The sequence below is a fragment of the Elgaria multicarinata genome, chromosome 2 (genome assembly GCF_023053635.1).
Source record: "Elgaria multicarinata webbii isolate HBS135686 ecotype San Diego chromosome 2, rElgMul1.1.pri, whole genome shotgun sequence".
Classification (NCBI taxonomy): Eukaryota; Metazoa; Chordata; class Lepidosauria; order Squamata; family Anguidae; genus Elgaria; species Elgaria multicarinata.
The window spans coordinates 71429620-71449420 of record NC_086172.1 but is presented as its reverse complement, the minus strand read 5'-3'; the positions used below and the strand labels follow the sequence as shown (position 1 = coordinate 71449420).

The 19801-nt window shown below is 42.9% G+C and overlaps 1 protein-coding gene across 1 annotated transcript in view; it reads right to left on the bottom strand.

Moving 5' to 3' along the window:
• CNTNAP5 (contactin associated protein family member 5) overlaps positions 1 to 19801 on the bottom strand; it is a 417358-nt gene that overhangs the window by 292109 nt on the left and 105448 nt on the right. The window contains exon 3 of the mRNA XM_063116699.1: positions 10469 to 10662. Coding sequence (XP_062972769.1) covers positions 10469 to 10662 — 194 coding nt within the window. The remainder of the gene's footprint in view (positions 1 to 10468; positions 10663 to 19801) is intronic.

Genomic DNA, 19801 nt, shown 5'->3' with positions numbered 1-19801 from the left:
TAGCTTGATGCTCACCATACATACAGCCCTCATGGCTGAAGTGCAGTAGCTGAGCTCAAGCAGGAATAACTACATGGATTATTATTTTTCCTGAAGTAGCTTGTGCCAGAGAAGTCATCCAAGGGAAAACAGCGGGGCAGTGCAGCTTCCCCAGAACATCGGGGCGTAGTATGCAACTGTGTCCCTGCCCAAACACTAATGATGTCTCACCAAGCATAAACCGATGCTTTCACAACATGGAGTGCTCTCTTGAATAGCAGGGGAAAGCGATGATTTGTCACCCAAACTTGGTGGCACAGCTTTGGCTACTACTTTTGCTTCTGGCACTAGCAAGCACTCATTACAGTACACAAGTCTTGGTTTAGGCTAGCGCAACATCATCAACACTGGCACTGGGACACCGTTGGATACTACCCTTGATTGGAAACCACAACCTGCCTGGGATCCTTAAAGAAGGAACATACACAGTCCACACATTTTTTCAACTAAGGCTAGGAATGTTCTCAAATTAAACTTTGAACAACAAGAGGGGATAAACTTTAGTTTACCAAGGATGTGAACCACACGCACACCCATTAGGGAGCCAGGCCTGTCCTTTTAGTAGCAAGATTGCCAGACTGCGTATATGTGGAAAAAGCCCTCACAGGGTAGCAGACCCTTGTGTTGCTTCATTGGCACTTCTAGGCTCTTATCTTACTTGAGAAAGTGAAAGGAAGAGATGGATATGGGGAAGGCAATCAGAAAAGGGGGAAATGGAAGAGGGAACTCCTTCAATTTACTCTTGCAGGAACTACCAGCCTATTATGCTATCAATTGGGGGTTGAGTGCTGCTAAGGAGCAAGGGAAAGTTTCTCTTCAGGCAGAAATTTCTGCTATATAAATGATTGCCCCCCTAACATCAGGAAGAAATTTCCGGAAGCGTGAAATCTGGCAAGTCTTTCATCTTTCTCTCTCCTGTGATATCGTGTGGCACAAATCTCTTTCTGGAATGGCTCAAGTACACCTTGCTAAATATATTTGTTATCCTAAGGGCAATACTAGCATGATTTGTATCAGGGAGGTTTTGTTTTGTTTTGTTTTGTTTCTCCTCCTCTTTCTGCTTATGGGTCCTATAATCTGGGTGAGCACAGGCCGTGTTATATTTTACAATGGCTAATCTGTTGAAATTGTGTGTATGTGGAAGATAGTAAATCAGCACCGGGGAGGGGGCAGAGATGGGCTTGATGACCTTCAGCTCTTTGCCAGCCTTAGTATTCTATAATTGTGTTCCCCCTAAGAAACTTATTTTACCATTGTCAGCATTAGTCGAAAATGCAGTTATCTGCAGGCCATCTATTCCCATGGTGAGCAGTAATAGAAATAAGGAATCACACAGTGTTACAGATTCACTTGAAGGTGTAACTTTGACTGGTCTCCTTTCAAGCTTTTTTTATTTTTATAGTGTATAGAATTTTATGGCCTTTTTCCCCCCTCCCTTGATCAGATTTCATTATTCACCTGATAGCATCTAAACTGCTACAATTATAGCATATGCCAGCAAATACAATTGTAAGTAGATACTTTTGGGAATGTTGATTGGGGCATGAGATGCTTAAAGGCATCTGTGATGTTGGGAACATTGCTCAGGACACTGCCTGAGAAAAGCCCATTTTACCTAGTGGTTATAATGGAGAGACTTTGGTTCAAATTCCTGCCCAGCCATGAAGTTCATTAGCCACTCATTGTTATTTTCCTGTCTTCTCTTTCAGCTTATCATATCTCACAGGGTTGTTGTGAGCATAAAAGAGATGAGGAGAATAACATATATCACTCTGAACTCTGTCAAAAGTGGGTAGCATCAAATGCATTCAATTGTTAATACGTGAAGTGCACATGTTTTACCAGTTACTCTGGGGGCGAACACTATAATCAATAGTGCTGTGCTGAATCCTGCCCCCTATTTTTGCAAACCTTTTTCTCTCCCTGTTAAAGAGGCATTGTTTTTCTGCCTCTTTTGCAGGGTGGGGGGATTTCAGAGAATTTTCTCCTTGGGAAGGTGACAGGGATTCCATGTACCTTATAAAAGTGTAGCCGGTTGTTCAGAGGTTTTCTTTTTTTCTTTTTAAAGAAACACCCCCCGCACTTGGATGAGCCCAGCAGTTCCTACTGAATGCCTATTGGAGACCATGTGACCTTCCCTCCTCCAATAAGCATTCAGGAAGAACTCCTGGGTTTCTGCAAGTACTGGGGGTGTTATTTTTATAAATAAATAAATAAATAAATAAATAAATAAATAAATAAATAGAGGACCTCTCAAAACTTTCTACACTTAAAAAGGTATGTAGAAACTCTGTCTGCCTCCCCAAGGAGAACATTGTCTGAAATTCCCACCTCTCCCAGCCTCTTTTACCAGAGTTTTCATCCCCCCCCCAAAAAAAATGCTGAAAATGGAATTATTGAAATTTTCAGCACAGCACAAATAATCAAACCCAGATTTCTCTTGTTCTTTTTGTTTGATCTGGCAAACATTCCATGAAACGAATATGTTGAGTAGCTAACAATCTACCTTTTTAATTGAAACTTGGCATTGTCTGATACCACATGCAGAAATGAGGATTCCCTTGGTCCTGTGGGAATTGGAGTCCACATACTTAATTCAATCACAGGCACCCCTTGCCCAGAAACAGAACTATGGGAACCACGTTTAAGGAATGTCTTTTTCTACTATACATACTTATTTGACAATCTGTCTTGAAGATAGTTTTAGCTATCCTTAGGGGTTTGAGATAAAAACCAAAATGAACTCTTCAATCTCTTGAATACATATCCATAACAGTGGGAGTTGTAAATGCTGGGCCTGTTCAGATGACACGCTAAGCCATGATTAGGCTGCTAACTCTTTTGCAGCAAATGGTTACTGGGTGTGTTTAAACCATGGATATTAGCTACCATGGTTAGGAATGGTTCACATGACACACTAAGCCATAATGGTTAGCTCAAAATGCTTAACCACCAAGGCTTAGTGTGTTGTCTGAACTGGGTCATTTTCTGAGTACATTGTTTAGCACTTAATTGTTTTGTTTGAAGAGTTTCATAAAAGTTCATTTCATTTGGGGTGGGTGGGTTTAGTGTATTATGCCGTTGCTAGACCAGGGTTTAGCCCGGGGCTCACCCCTGTGCATCCAGATGATGCACAGGGGATCCCGGGGTCAGGCAAGGGTAACCCTCGCTTGCCCTGGGGTATTTGGCTACAGTTGTAGCCCGGTATTTCCCGTGGTCTCGGGCTGAGCCTGAGACTGCGAGCGTGTAGACTGGTCTGCCGCTTTTCCCGGCTACCGCAATTACTCATACTGCAGCCATCAGGGCAGAGAGATCAGAGTCAGGGGGGCAGGGAGATCAGAGCCAGGGGGCAGGGAGAGTAGAGCCGGGGGGGGGAGGTCGGGGCAGGGGGGGAGCGGGGAGAACATTTTTTAAAAACAACAACTTACCTTTGCCGCTGGTGCGCTCCTGTGCACCTGGCCCTTTAAACTACAAACAAAATGGCTTTCCTGCAGCCTGTCGCACCTGACGTGTGGATTAGAGCAACAGCCCCCACTACTTCTAGCACAGCCTGGCCCCTCCTCACCACCGGATTATCAGGTAGGTCTCCTTCTTACAATTCAAATAGATCCATGTTTTAAACACTTGGCTATTATTTAGCTATGCTTCCAGGTAGAGGGCTCTTAGTGCTTGGAATCAGAAGGCATGGTGCACCTATTCCAGCTTTTCCTAACCTGGTGCCCTCCACATGTTTTGGATGACAACTCCCAGCATTCCTGATCATTGGCCATGCTGATTGAGGCTGATGGGAGCTGAAGTCCAAAACATCTGGAGAACACCAGGTTGGGGAAAGCTGAACTATTCTGTCTTTTCTTTCTTGGCGGCTTGCCTGAGGTAAGAGAAAGATGGAAGCAGTAGTGGTGGGGAAAGCACAGGAGGTTATGAGTTGAAGATATCACCTGGACTCTCCCATAAAAGTCCATGAATGAGGTAGGGTGATGGTACTATGGAACCCTCCATTGGAAGCACTTGGTAGTTCTGGACAATATTTAAAGATGTATGGATTTTGTGAAATCCATACTGTCTGTGTTTTGCAGGTTGTCAGGCATCTTCCGTTTTGTCATCCACTAATTGCTTGCATCAGATTTTTTTTTTTAAACTGGATGTGTGAGAATTTTGTTCCACTTGCGTAAGTGCATATTAGGGCAAGTAACAATTTGAATAACTCTCCTCACAACGCCCCCCCTTGCCAAAAAAAAAAAACAAAAAAAAAAAACAGTCTGCTAGTCTGTAGAATCCACACAACTCAGAAAAAGCCAGGTCACTGCAAAATCTGCAGGCCAGATTTCATAGAAATCTGAAGTCAATTTAATCTATTTTGGTGAGTGTATTATGATTATGATAATAGTACAGCCATGCATTATTCTCTCCCATGGCTGACAGGCCTCCTGAAAAACAAAGGCAACCCATTTTTTAGAACGGCTTCTAAGGTTTAAAAAAGCTACCCACATTAAAATGTGTATTAAAAAGTGCAGTCAGTCAGAATACAGCTCAGCAGGTAACTTGGATTTGATGAGCCCAACTGGGGCTCCAGACAGGTACTGTGTGAATTACCCTACAGACACATTCAGACTTCATTTTAGTAAGGGGTGGGGCAAATTATCCAAAGCTATTTTGATGGATCTTAGTACATCAATATAGCCCTATCCAGCTGTTCCCCACCCCATGCAATTAGAATACAATTAGAATCACATAAGGAGAGAGCTAGTCCCCCCCACACACACATATTGACTAGGGGTGTGCACGGACCCCCCGCTCCGCTTCACTTGCAGATCCGCCATTTTCCGGATCGGGCCGCTCCGCCCCGCCCCCGCTCCGCCCACTTCCGCTCCGCTCCGCCCGGAGCTCCGGATCCGGATCCGGAGCTCCGTTTCCCCCCCCCCCATAGGCTTGCATTGAAAGCTAAAAAATTATACAACTTTTTTTCTGTTCAAGTTAGAAACCTCATGTTTGGCACCATGACACCTCATGGGGATATACACAAGCACGCCAAGTTTCAAAGCAATCCCATCATCCCCTGATTTTTGGGGAATTTTTGAAAATCGGGCACCCCACACACAACATCCCTGCGAGGTGGGCAGGGGAGGAGGGAGGGAAGGCAGGCAGGCATGCAGCTGGCATTTCTGGGGGCATAAGGAAGTGAGCCAAGGATAAGCCAGTAATGCATATAAAAAGGAATAAATCAATCAATAAACAAAGGAGGGGTGGAATTAAAAGAAGCAGTGTTGCTCAATAAACAGCAAGAAGAATTTTTTTAAAAAGGCTATATCTGTCTTTTACCAGCAATAGGGGGACGTGCCCGGGGGAGGGGGAAGTAGCTGCCAGTTCAAGACAGCCACCAACAGCTCTGAGAAGAAGTAAAACACTCACTTCAACTCATAACAGGCATTGCTCTACCACTGAAAAGTGACCATTCACTTCAACTCATGATAGGCATTGCTCCACCGTTTTACTCTCTTTGGAAGGCTCTAATGGCCTTCCAGTGCAGGAGAGAGTGGGGGCACGTCCACGATGAGATGCCCTAGGGGAGCTCATCCCCTTGCACCACATCGATTCAGTTGTTCACCAAGGTTAGGGTGAGGAGCAGTGCTGTGTTTCTATCTCTTATTCTTGGCTTAGTATATGATTTCAGGTTGTGTTTGTGCATTTGGTGGGGCTACTGTTTTAAAAAACACGGGGAAAAGCCCGTTCAGATGAAGAAAGAGAAGTTTCCCAGAATCCCAAGTTACCTGTTTTGCCTATGCCCTCCTCCAACTTTGGGATCATCATGACCGGGAGCTGACTCTGCCCCTCAGCCCTTTGAAAAAGGTATTTTTCCCGCCGATTTTTTTAAAACTTCTAGCCCGCGACCCGTACGATGCAGAAAGTTGAGAGTGGTCTCAAAATGACCCCCATCCACGACTCTCTGTGCACAAGAATTTTCAGAATGATAGCTTAAACCCCACCCCAGTTATCCCCGATTCTTTCCCTCAATGCAATCCTATGGGCGAAAAGCCGAAAACGCAGTTTGAGCCGCGCGGTTGACCCGATTTTCACAAAAATATAGCCCGCGACCCAGACAACGCAGAGAGGTGAGAGTGGTCTCAAAATGACCCCCATCCACGACTCTCTGTGCACAAGAATTTTCAGAACGATAGCTTAAACCCCCCCCCAGTTATCCCCGATTCTTTCCCTCAATGCAATCCTATGGGCGAAAAGCCGAAAACGCAGTTTGAGCCGCGCGGTTGACCCGATTTTCACAAAAATATAGCCCGCGACCCAGACAACGCAGAGAGGTGAGAGTGGTCTCAAAATGACCCCCATCCACGACTCTCTGTGCACAAGAATTTTCAGAATGATAGCTTCAAAAACAACGTAGTTATGCGCGATTATTTGCCGCAATGCAATCCTATGGCGAAATGTTTTCAAGATGGCGACCGGAGCGCTCCGCCTGAACTCGGAGCTCCGAAAAATGGGCGCTTCTCTTCGCCTTGCTTCTAGGGGGTCCGCGGTCCGCTCCTACTCCGCCTCTGGGTAAGGCGGAGCAGGCCAATCCGCTACTGCTTCTACGCTCCTAATCGGAGCGGAGCACATCCCTAATATTGACATGAAGCCATAACCCTCCATATATTGGAAGCTAACCTCTTCAGCAGAGGCCTTTTCTGATCACATATTCTCCCCGTATGATATAGACCACTAAATGCAGAATCCTAAACACCCTGCATGATTCTACAATGTAAATGTACTTTGCATCCTATAGGGTTAGACCCTCTAAACTAATATTGTTGACATGACACCAATGCATCTTGAGGGACCAAGGAAAGATTTTATAAAACCAGTATTTCAGATCTTTGTGAGCCTCTCATGATTTCTGCCCAAGTAAGACTCCAAGCATAATTTCATTCCCTAAACATTCCATAGTTCTGACCATGTTGACAATACCTATTAATAAAGCATGCTGTTCATTTATCTGGTGCATCTTACATTTCAGTTGATATTAGCTTTATCCCTTCATAGGACCATAAAAACATAGGAATCTGCCTTCTATTGAGTCAGACCATGGGTCAATCTATTTATTTTTATTTATTTATTTTATTGCATTTATATCCCACCTTTTTTCCTCCAAGGAATCCAAGGCGGCATACATAATTCTCCTCCTCCGCTCCATTTTATCCTCACAACAACAACCCTCAGAGGTAGGTTGGTCTGAGTGTCTGTGACTGGCCCAAAGTCACCCAGTGAGCTTCCATGGCTGAGTGGGGACTATAACCTGGATCTCCCAACTCCCAGTCCAACACTTTAGCCACTACACCACACTGGCTCTAGCCCAGTATAGTCAACACTGATGGGCAGCCACTCTCCAGGGTTTCAGCTGGGAGTTTTTCCAGCCCCCCCCCCCGGAGATGGTGGGGATTGAAACTTGGATTCACATTAATTTGCATTAGTGCTAATGTGCGCTTGCACAAGTGCAACAACATTCTTGTCTATCCCTAAAATCCTCCTCCTCCTCCTCCTCCTCATCATCATCATCCAATTCTGCCAATGAGAAGATGATGGAACAAATGATGCATGACAATCTGTGAAACACAGACAAAACAGAGTTAATAAAATCTGTGTATCCCTATAGTCAGACTGAATTCACTTTGAAATTTAGACTTTGAGGAGTTGCCCATCATACAAGATGGTTGAGAATTTGGTTGAGAATCTTCTTCCACATTAACTTAACTGCACATTAAGATCAACAATGGAGGCCCTTTCTCTGGGTGCCAGCCTTGACATAGAACCCATGTTTGGAATGCCCTCCCTTGGGTGAGGATTTTATTTTATTATTATTATTATTATTTGCGGGACTGCGGGAAGCTAGATTAAGACTTTTTGTTCTTTTCCTCAGCCCTTGATTTTGGCTGGGTTGTTTTTTTTTAGTTTCCTACTCTGCTGCTATGATTTTGCTTTTCCTGTCTACTGCTTTTATTTTATTTAATGGCACATGTTACAATATGTGGTCATTAAGATATCTGCTGGTTAGTCAGCTACCCTGGGAGCAGCAGTCTTGAAGGCTGACATATAAACTTTGGAATAAATAAAACAGTACAGAAATGCTTGACCTAAGCCACGGCCTCACTTAACAGTAATGACCCTCTACGGAATTCCTTTCCCATGGCTTCACAATCCATATCACTATAAATGAAATTATTAGAAGAAATTAACAGTCTCTGAGGAGACAACAAAATTACTTATGATCCATTTGAGTATAGTGATAGCTGAAACTGTAACAATACTTGAACTTTACATGGTATTTGTTCATTGTTCAAAGAATTTCATGCACCCTAAATTTAATCCTTACAACAGCACTAAGGCTCAGTAGCATTTTTGTATCTCCTCTTTAGAGATCAAGAAGAGCTGAGTCTAAGAAATTGGCAGCTTGCATAAAGCCACTTAATAAAGTTACGCCCCAGGTGAAATTTGAATAAGAGAATTTCTTGTTCACAGCTGACATTCTTAGCCACTGTGTGATTCGACCTCTTGCCTCGAGATTACCAGATATGGTAGGATATAAATATAATTAATTTAACTCAATTGTGAACACTGCATACATAAACATACTGATCTACAGGTGTCCCAATAGTGCACAACAACGTATCCATTACCAGCCACAATTCACATATACTTCTGTGAAATTCAGCTGTCTCCTACACTGCTGCCATTTTGGTTCTGGTTAAAAACTTATGTAGTTGTGGAAGCTTTGGGAGTAGGTGCTCTGTTTTTCTGTTCATTGTGCTGGTGGATTTATTGTATTTTATTATATATTTGTGATTTTTAGTGTTATGATTTTAATGGTGTTAGCTATCAGATTGTGTTTTACATACAGTAGGTTGTTAGCCACCCTGGGCTCTTTATAAAAGAGGTTGGGATATAAATCAAATACATAAATAAATATTATTTCATACAGTTACAAGAACAGAAGGGGGCTGATTTATGTGAAACAAGAATATTGCCTGTGGGGATCGGTCATATTCATTTTTTAAAAATAAACTAAAAATCAGTACATGGAACCTGGGATTCCACAACTGCCAATTCTCCAAAAACATAAGCTTTGTGATATACAAACTAATACACTAGAGTATGCTTTCTATGTCATCTCTCTCTCTCTCTCTCTCTTGGGTATATAATACTGTGTGAGTTCCTTGAGACTAGAAACAGGCAAGATTCTAGGGCTATGGATTATTCTCCTTGAAATTCCCAACTGTATCCTAATTGAAGCTTGCATCCTATACAGAAAGATGAAGGCCTAAGCTACACCAGCCGTTTATTCTGGAATAATATCAAGATTGTCCATACCGTGCCACATGATGTTCACTTACTCCCATGGTAATCTAGGGATGACCCTTCAGTTATTCAGGAATATCGCAGACTGCTTTTGCCATGAGTTTTTTTGGCTGCTATGCCCCCCTTTCTGAAGCTGTTGCTATTCGGTGTGAGCTCCCAGCTCACCAAACAGCCAACCCTCTGTCAGGGGCATGTTGGGAGCGGGTGGCTGCCATTTTCGGCACATTTTTTGATTGGTTATTGGTGTGTTTTGGCCCTGGCCATTTTTTTGAACACAAACATACTGATGTGCAGGAACACATCTTTGGCATAGTACCTATCCCCCACCTGTGTTTCTTTGTATTTGTGCTGGTGCAGGACTCAGAGGAGGTATTAAAAAAAAAATCCGTACCTCGTACCCATCTGGCCAGTCCCACCCACCTCTCCCGATGCACCTTCGAAAGTGCCATCATGGGGCACACGTCCTCCTGCAATGGCTCTCTTTTACTCTTGGGAAACTTCCCTTGCATGTACCCCATGTGGGACAAATTTGGAAGCTGGAAACCCCATGATCATCCCTCTCCACTCTTGAAAGGGCTCTAAGTGTAGATGAGCCTGAAGAGTGTCATCAGATGGGAGGGAAATTGTATTCCCTCACTGTTGCTTTCCCTCGGCTTCTGCCCCATGATACTTCCTCTTTCTTCACACAGGGAAGAAAGAGGAAGTAAACAATGACTACATCACCCATCCAGTAGCTGTTTTTATCATGCCACTTTTCCTGCACACAGCAGGAAATGATGGCACATTTCATTTTTTTTTTAAAAAAACCCAGCTTTACCAGGATCTATTTTGCGATGGAAAGAAGGAGCAGGAGACACATAAGAGGTGGACATCATTGTCAAAAGGACCTGCAAACATCCATAAATGATGAGTAATGAGCATGTGTTAAAATGCTCATCTGGTGATGCTCATAAAGTTGCAATTGTGCTCTGACAATAGTTCATCCTTCCAATTGACTCTAAGGATTCAGGTTTAGAATGCCACATCTGTCTGGAAGTAATTGATGATTATATGACAACCATTACTCCAAATACGTCAAACCTACCCAGATGATGTCTTCCTCTCTATATTGCTTCCAGTTGCGACCTGTATCACTGAACATTAGAATGTAGCTTGTTGTCCAGTCTGAGCTTCCATACCTTCCTTGAGTAGCAACACCTGTAATTTCCACTCTGTCTCCCAAATCAATCTGGAGCCATTCTTCCCTGCTAGAATCCAATGGGGACCAGCCACCAGCTCCTAGGAGGAAAAGATCAGAGTTTTGCTAAGAATTCCAGAAGAAACTTCACATTCATGTGTGTTGGTGAAACAATGTATACCTGAAGGAAGGCCTGATATTCCTTTTTTTTTTTAGCAAATAATAATATTTAGAAGGTGCTATGAAGAAGAAAATGTTAGCCCAGTAGTCTCTCTTTCCATGATGCTACATTTGTCTCCAATGATGAGAGCCAGTGTGGTGTAGTGGTTAGAGTGCTAGACTGGGACTCAGGAGATTTGGATTCTAGATTTGGCCATGAAGCTCACTGAGTGGTTTTGGTCCAGTGACTGACTTTCAGCCTAAACTGCCTCACAATGCTGTCATGAGGATAAAATGGAGAGGAGGTGAACCATGTAAGCTAGTTTGGCTTCCTTGCAAGAGGAAAAAAGGTCAGGATATAAATGAGTGCTGTGCTGAAAATTCTGAGCCTGTCATTTTTGGCAACTTTGAAGGAGTGGAATGTCAACATGAATGCTTCACTGAAAGAAGCTGGGGAGGGGGAGAATTTCAAAGCTTCTTCTTGCTGGGGAAGGGTTCCAGTGAGAAAATTCTTTGTAGGACGTAGCCGAGGGTTATTTTTCTGTTTTTATGTACTTTTTAAAAAGCCCCATGCAGCCTCAAGCCTCCTAGCAGAGAAGCTTTAGGTGGCAATGCATCCTGGGATGCCCAGGAGACCAGGGAATATCACACAGTCTCCTGAGCATCCAGGAGCTGCTGCCTGGCTAAAAGCCCTGAAAGCTCTAAAAGCCCCCATTCTTGCTCGCAGCAGTGTGGGGCTCTTAGCCTAGAGGCATTTAGCCAGGCAGTAGCTCCTGGATGCTCAGGAGACTGTGAGATGTCACATGGTCTCCTGGGCATTCTAGGAAGCATTGGTAGCTAAAAGCTTTTTTGCTAGGAGGCCCACAATGGTGCAATTTCTTTTAAGTAAAAAAAGAAGTTTGCTCTTCCATCTCCTGCACTTAAAGAGTAAATGGAAACCCTCCCTCCTTGCAACCTAGAAAATTCTTCAAAATTCTCCTCCTTCCTGCAAAAGAAGCAGAATGCCACACCCACCCACACACCCACACCCACACAGCTTCTTCCTCTGGGGGCAAGGGAAGAATTTTGTAAAAGCAGGGGCAGGATTTGCCACAGCACTAATATAAATGTAATACCAAAATAATAAATAAACGATGGCTTATCTTTCCCATTCCACAGGACTTGATTTCACATACAGGGCATACCATGAAAAAATCCCTGTAATCATTCTGCCTAGTAAAAAATGGATGATATTCTCACACCCAGCAATGTTTTGTGAATGGGAACCATTAAAGTAATCATCACTGTCTGTACTGCTTACATTTCAATTCCCTCTGACAAAGCCATTTACATTCCCACTCCCAGACCACCACACAGCATGTCATGTGTATCTGCCAATTTGTGGTTAACACTGTATGCATCTGATGAAGTAGATAACGTCCATGAAAGCTTAGGCCCAAATAAAGGTGATAGCCTTGAAGGTGCCATGAGTCTCTTGGTAGTTTTTGTTGCAACAGAAAATTCAACACTTCTTACCCTGAAAATTAGACATATTCATGGAGGATAAGACCATCACTCGCCACTATTCAATATAGCTATATGATACCTCTCTTATCAGAGGCAGTATGGGCAACATGAACATGAGGGTGCTTGGTGCTCACGCCCTGCTTGTGAACTTCCTATTGTCATCTGGTTGGCCACTGTCGGAACTAAATACTGGACTAGATCATAAGCTTTTCATCTCATCCGGCACAACTCTTCTTGTGTTCTTAATGCAGGGCTCTTAACATTGACACTTAAATAGTGTCCGGGTAGTGCCCAGATTAAATTAGGAAGCAGGGTTTTTGGCTTTAGCAACCAAGAGTTTCATAGTCCAGGGGCTTGTCTTGATGAAGGGTTTGCCCTGGGGTGGATTCAGAGTGTGGTGGCAGGTCATCCACATGACACAGCCACCATTGCGAACCCATCCAGGGGCAAACCCCCGAAGCTCCGCTCTTAAAAAGCCTGTCACTTACTCTGACTTTTTCCTTTCAGCAAGGCACAGCTGTGCATTTGCCATCTGTCTCCTTGCTTCAGAGCTGCATCTGAGGCATGTCTGAGCAGATGGCAAACCCTGATTGGTCACCATCTGCCCAGACAGGGGGGAGGGGTGGACCAGAAAGTTGAATGACACAGGGAGAGGCCAAAACAAAAAGTTTTTTTTAAAAAAAACACGAAGAGGGATGACAGGAGGCACCCATTTCTCCTACAAAACAAAACCCAAAACAAAAACAAAAACCTAAAAACAAAACAAAAACAAACCTTGATGTGAGGAGGTGTGAGGTGCCCATGCCTCCTCCAAAGCAAATAAACACAAAACAAAATGGGGATGCGAGGAGGCATGGGCTACCTGTGCACAGGTGCTCCTCCTCACCTGCAAACCCCTGCACTCGCACTCCTTTGCATGTGGATGATGTGAAGGAGTGCAAATGTGGGAGTTTGAGGGCTCATGGCACTTATGTACCACCATCAAGATAAACCCCAGGATACTTAGGGCTAGGACATACTGTTTTCCTTGTCAGTAGAGGGCAGCGGCCCCAATTATCCATCATCCTTGTTACAGACCAGGCAGAGAGCACTAGGCAAAATGGATGTGTGGGGGCACAGTGGGAGCTCTCTGGCAGCAACACCTGCTTCCACCAATGCGTACCTCCAGCCTCCCTGCTGGATAGGTAGGATTGGGGAGAGGGTTTCTGGGCTGGATGAATAGGTTTGCAGGCAGACCTGAGACTCAGAATTGCGCACTGCACTTATGAGGTATAGAGGAACAGGGCATCCTCCTATGGACATCCCATGGCTGTGGCAGAGAATCCAGGGGCAGAATTGTTCCCCCTTTTCTTCCTTCTTTCCCTCCCCTGCCACATCTTAGCCCACCAGCTTGTCTTCTCATGCATTCCACCCATTTCTGTTTGAACTGTAATTTCAGCATTCTGGCTTCTCCACACAGAAGTCACACTTTACACATGATGGAGTTAAAGGGCCTGTTGGAATCACACACTAATTAAGGATGCTAATTTAACATGTTCAATTTGCATATTAATAGGCTGTATAACCTTCCACCCACCATCCCTCCCCAGACTCTCTGCATTGCAGCTGCCCTCTCTTTCGAAATAGCATTCATTTTTCACACTAGCCTGGGGTGAGGTTTGCTAGCAGTCCTCTGCCTTGGGATTGCAATGGCATTGAGGAGAGATGCCTGTGAAGCTTGCACCTCTCAAAGGAGGGGCAAACATTATGAGGCCCCTGGGTCCTTCTCAGGTTCCAATTAAAATTCAAGACAGAGGGAGGGAAAACCCTCAGCTTAGCTCCTTTTAAGCACCCCCAAATATCCTTTTCTGTTTCACTAAGCAAGACTTAAAGCCAGATCTACACCAAGCAGGATATGACACTTTGAAAATGGTTTGAAAACTGTATATGGAGTGTGTACTGGGCCTCAACTGTTGTCACTACTATTATAAACCATTTTAAAGCAGTCGGGTAGGTTTGCCTTAGAAGGCCAAGGCAGTGGCACACTGTGGCTGTTGGAAGAGAGATCAGCAGAGGGTGGTGGCTCTGATGGGGCCGTGATCTGTTCTTGGTTTCAGTCAGAGCTAGTCAGAACTCTAAAGGCGATATCCAAGGTGCTGAACCTGATTGGGGGATTGGGCTAAACATCTTGCATGGCTCCTTTGGATTTCTGACTGAAAGCCAGAACAGATCCACAGCCCCACTGACATTGGAGCCACCCGACTCAACTGAGAGAGATGGCAGGAGATCAAATCCCTTCCTCTCCTTTCTGGTAGAAAGCCAGACAAAAAGACCCTGAGTAAGGGTTACTGCAACAATGATCCAAGCTAATCCAATGTGAGTGGGGACAGGAGACAGAAGTTGAACATCACTGGATGCTCTGTGCCTGGCCCCACAGGCCTGGCTGAACAACACCATTTTTACTTCATCAAATCCCCAGAAAAGACAAAATCCCAGCCAATGCCTATAGTAATGGTGAGGGTTCGACTCCAGCTGATGGCCTCATAGGAAGTCGCACCCTTCTTGCAGCCATTCCCCACCCCATCCCATAATATTTGGTGTATATACACCTTACAGCACCAATACAGAGCGACCATGCTAGCCGGCTCTGCCTACAAGTATGGTCCTTCAAGGTCATGGCTCCACATACAGTGGTACACACAGCATTGATGGTGGCTCCATCATGGAAGGTTCATTTTGACATGATGGATGCTGATGATGACATGAAAAGTGCTTTCCTAGGGCTCCCTCAGGTTTGAAAATGGAATGTTTTTTGTAGATCTCCAGATTGTGGGGTGGGGGGATATTACCACACGTTTTGAATTCAGGATGTTTTGAAATTTCATCCAATAGCTAATGCTACCATTATGTGCTGAGGAAGACTACAAAAGCAATGCAGTTTTGAGCTGTAGTATTTTACTATCTAAACACACCTACAAGTGAGTAAATTGAATGCATTGGGGCTTACTTCTGAGTAAGTATGCCTAGGGCTGCATTGTCAAATGTTTAAAATGTTTTCCCCCATTTTACTAGATTTCTGACACACCTTCAGCAGGTTAGAAAGAACAATGAAAACCAACTGTCACAAGTACATGTTCACTAATTTTGTTGTGCGAGTGAATTCACTGGGTGCAGGGGGAAACCACAGGTTTTAAAAATACACTGTTGCAAGCCGTCTCGATTTCCTATATGATGTTCAACTCTGCATAAGCAGCCTGAGTGCCAGGTGGTATAAGGGTTGCCAAAGTAAATATTTTTTGTTTTCCTGAACACAATACATGGTGGTGTTCCCCCCACCCACTCACAATTAATGCAAAAGGAGCTGAAGACAGGTTCACATCTGTTCCTAAGAAGCCACACCTCCCCCATCCCACAATTATTTCACTGGATGCCCCCCCTTTTTTAAAATGCAATGAATGTGCATATTTTGGCATGTTTACAGTGCAATGCTTTCTTTCCTGCCATCTGTTCCACCACCCTCTTCTGACATATACACTCCAGGGAGCGTATGTCACTTGTTGAGACCCAGGAAAATGAAAGTTTATTCCTACAGCATCGGCAGTTGCACGGAGATGAAATACTATAGGATCAGGTTAAAAGCCGAAGCAGAGGAGTGCACTGCAGGCATATTTCAATGACTCCACTCTCTTATGAATGGCTGCTCCGTCAATTATGTGTGGCTCTATTGCATCTGCTCTGTTTAGATTCCCTACCATCACCATCAGAAATATCCACAGTGCCCCAGAATCTCTCATAAAGTTAGAAGCATTGGATGATTAATGGAATTGCTATATGATTAGTCGTTTACAGAGACACCTCTATGAGGCCACAACTTCCCCCCTTCTTTTTGTCCATTTTCCATTCATATTCATAGAACTGTATCCAGGCACCAAGACAAGCAATGCTTCCACAGATCCACGCTCATTTCTCTCTACAAGTTGTATTTTGCACATGGTGTGACAAAAGACTCTTGTATGTGACCCTGGCAACAACTTGTAGTTAGAGATGAACGATTGTCTAAAATCCACTCCATCTGTGTTCCAAGGATTGTCAGGTGCCTTTCATTCAGTCATTCACCCATGGATGGAATCAGGTTTTTTTTCAGTTTCTGAATTTGTGCAAATGCAAATTTTGCACAACTTTGCACATGTGCAATGCACAAATCTCCCCCCAAATGTGCAAATTCCCCCTAATGTGCATTTGCACTTTTTAGCCTATTTGGGAGAAATGCATGGTTTTGGTCTTTTTTATTTTTGCATATTTTTCTATGCCAAAGTTTGGGTTTCCCGAAGGTTAGGAAAATGGACCACAAGTCCGTGGACTCCACCTGAACAGGGGGAAAGGCAGTCTGTTGTGGAATCCACAGGTAGGATTCATACAAATCTGAATTTATTTGGTTCCATTGGGGATTTCTTCAGCAACCCTACATATACTACTCGATAAGCCAAGAGACATAGGCCTTAGCTAGACCTACCGTGCTTTTTATATTGTATTTTGTATTCATGTTTTTAAATTGTTGGTTGTTTTATGCTTTTCATGGTTTTAATTTCTGTGAACTGCCCAGAGAGTTTTGGCTGTTGGGCAGTATAAAAATGTAATAAATAAAATAAAATAAATACCGTAAAGTTCAGGGGAGAGAAGGGGAGACCTCGCGTTGTGAATAATGTGAGATCTCATCTCTGTTTACACGTAAGGCGAGACAACCTCAGGAAGAGTGGCATTGTGCCCGCCATTTTTAAATTTTTAAATTTTTAAAGGGGAAGCAGCGCAGGAGAAAAAAATGTGGGATATAAATGTAATAATAATTTTAAAATATAACAATTCAGGGGAATGTTATGCTAACTGCAATGGAACATGGTTGTTTTAGCTATGTCACCAAATTTTGCCCAAAGCAAAGTTCAAGGTGGACTTGAAGGGCCCTGCTTAGTCAAAACATCCAAGGAAATTGTGGAGAAGCTCGAAGAGTATTGTTAAGGCTAGGAAAATTTCTCAGAGGAGTTGCACATATTCCTAGATGCAATTAAGTTTCAGTGATCCAACAGGATTAGAAATGTGTTTCTTAATTAAAATACCAAGCCATGTATCATTCTCAACATTCCCCTCATTTTTTCCTAGATTAAAGATACTGAATTTAGAACACTGATACCAGTGGTGTGTGCTGCTGCTCTTGAGCAAATATCTCTTTTATGTAGCTACTTAAACGAAAAGAGTTTCTTACTTTTGTAATGGATGAGACAATTATTCAGCATAAATTGCTTCATATTGTCCTTTCTCGCTCTCCGATTATCTGGTGTTTCCCTGAGATAGCATTCTTTTAACACTCAAACCAAATACATCAAATCTGAGGGAGAATTTTAAAACATCTTGGGACTGTTCAGACAACTCTTCAGACTCCATGGTTAGTGAAACTGTGGTTTTCTGGGGTTATTACTAACTACAAGTCATGCTGTCACACAACACTTTAAGCCACAGTTAGAGCCACTAATCTTGCTGCAGAAAGTCTGACTGTGGTTAGTAAGTGAGCAGAGTTTAGTAAAATGCATCGCATAAGACCCCTTAAAACCTGCTGCTTAATGAAAAGCTTTAACTAGGCTGTTTTTAGATTTTTTTTTCTGATCCATGTACATGAAAACATGTACCATAAGGCAGTACCATATGTGGAAGTGTGTAAATATTTCAGGACATACGTGACACACACATACTTTCTGCTTCATAGGTAGAGATGAGGGGAAAGAGTTTGATACACAGGCATGTACAAGATCATTTAGAGCACTCCATGATAACCACATATATGCATTTGGTCTATTAATGGTATTACTAATGAGTATTTTCATATGCATTTCATATAAGGTTGAGTCAAAGTGTTCACTTGAATATGGACTTCACATTTTGAGTGGAATTTCTAACTTAAAAGCACCAAAAATTTCCAAATTTAGGCAAAACAAATGACCATCATTTCAGGATGCTTTAAACTGACTTTTTTTTTAAAAAAATATAATTTTAAAATATAATTTTAAAATATAATTTTTAAAATATAATTTTTTTAAAAAAATAATTTTAAAATATAACAATTCAGGAGAATGTTCCACTTCTCAAAAATGTCAAATAAAAAAATAGTTTCAACACTGAGCCAAATTTGACATCTCCGGATTCAGACTCTGATCAAAAGGCATTAATCTGTAATGGAGCTTCTAAGGGTGTGATCCTCTGCATGTTTAAACAGAAAAAAGTCCTACAATTCCCAGCATGTCCCAGTGAGAATGACTGGGTGGAGAGGTGCTGGGAGTTGTAGGACATTTTTCTGTCTAAATGTGCATGGGATTGCGCCTTAAGTGGCTCTTCTGCTTTCTTTTTCTTTTCCACAGGTGCTCTCTCCTGTGCCACCCCAGAAGCCCAGGAGGGATGGCATTTTTAAAAAGAAAATGAACATCTCACCTGCATGCGCACACAACTACAGGCACTACATGAAGCTTAATGAGGCTTGTTCAGTTAGACCCAGAGCATTAATTATTCCTTCCTTTAACAACTCAAGTCTGTAAACTTCTTAAATGCAACCGTTCATTATTTATTCAAAGGCTTATATTATATTGTGCGAAACACTGCACATTTGACTAATAAACCTCTGCTAATGCAGAACTGGGTCAGGCTTGATTTAATGCTTTGTATATCCACCCCCTCTCTTTCCTGTTTGTGTGGATTCTCCAGGCTGCTGCTTTCCTAAATCTGTAAGTATTCCAAAGGTGAATAATATAGAATGTTATAATTTCTACGGTTCATTTAGCTGTATGGAATGCCTTTCGGCAATTATGCTAGTAATGTTCAAAGCCATTGGGAGGAATTCCATGGGCAAATTGGTGTTTGAGATCCCAAGCAGGATGTTTCTGTGGAAGATCCATCTGCTGAAATTGAAACCCACTGGTGGCGGTGTCATTCTAAATCTTTGCCTGTGTACAACTGCATGTACACCCATAGAGGCAAGATGATGACATCACTGCTCTCCAACAGTAGCTACAGACATCTGAGGAAGACAGATTGTGTTTTTTCTGCCCTCCAAGCCTTCAGCTGTAGGGCCCCCAATCTACACAATCCATCAGCTTTGCCCAAAGGGGCTGATTCAACAATTCTGCACCTGTGTAATGGCATGTGGGACATAGTGTGACCTATGGAGGCCAATTCTGTCAATGTTGCTTTCCATCAGTTTCACTCTATTCTCTTTGAGGGTTTTTCTTTAAAAGGTTCACATGAAAATACATACACATTTATGTGTGCATTTCTCCTAATCCATGCTTTTTTGTATGCACATTTGTATGCTTTGAACTGATTTTGTGATGTCTGAAAGTTCTTGGCTCTTAATACACTTGGGACATGCACTCAATAGGCTCAGGGAAGTCAAAGACCAAATAATTTAGAGCATCATTCAAAACAACTTTGATTCCAGAAAATTAGTTTTGGTTTGTCACAGCATGGGTTGTATCAGGTCTTTGCATACTCCCAAAAAACATCAGAAACATGGATGGCAACTAAGTAGTGAGCAGGTGTGGGTGAATATTACACACT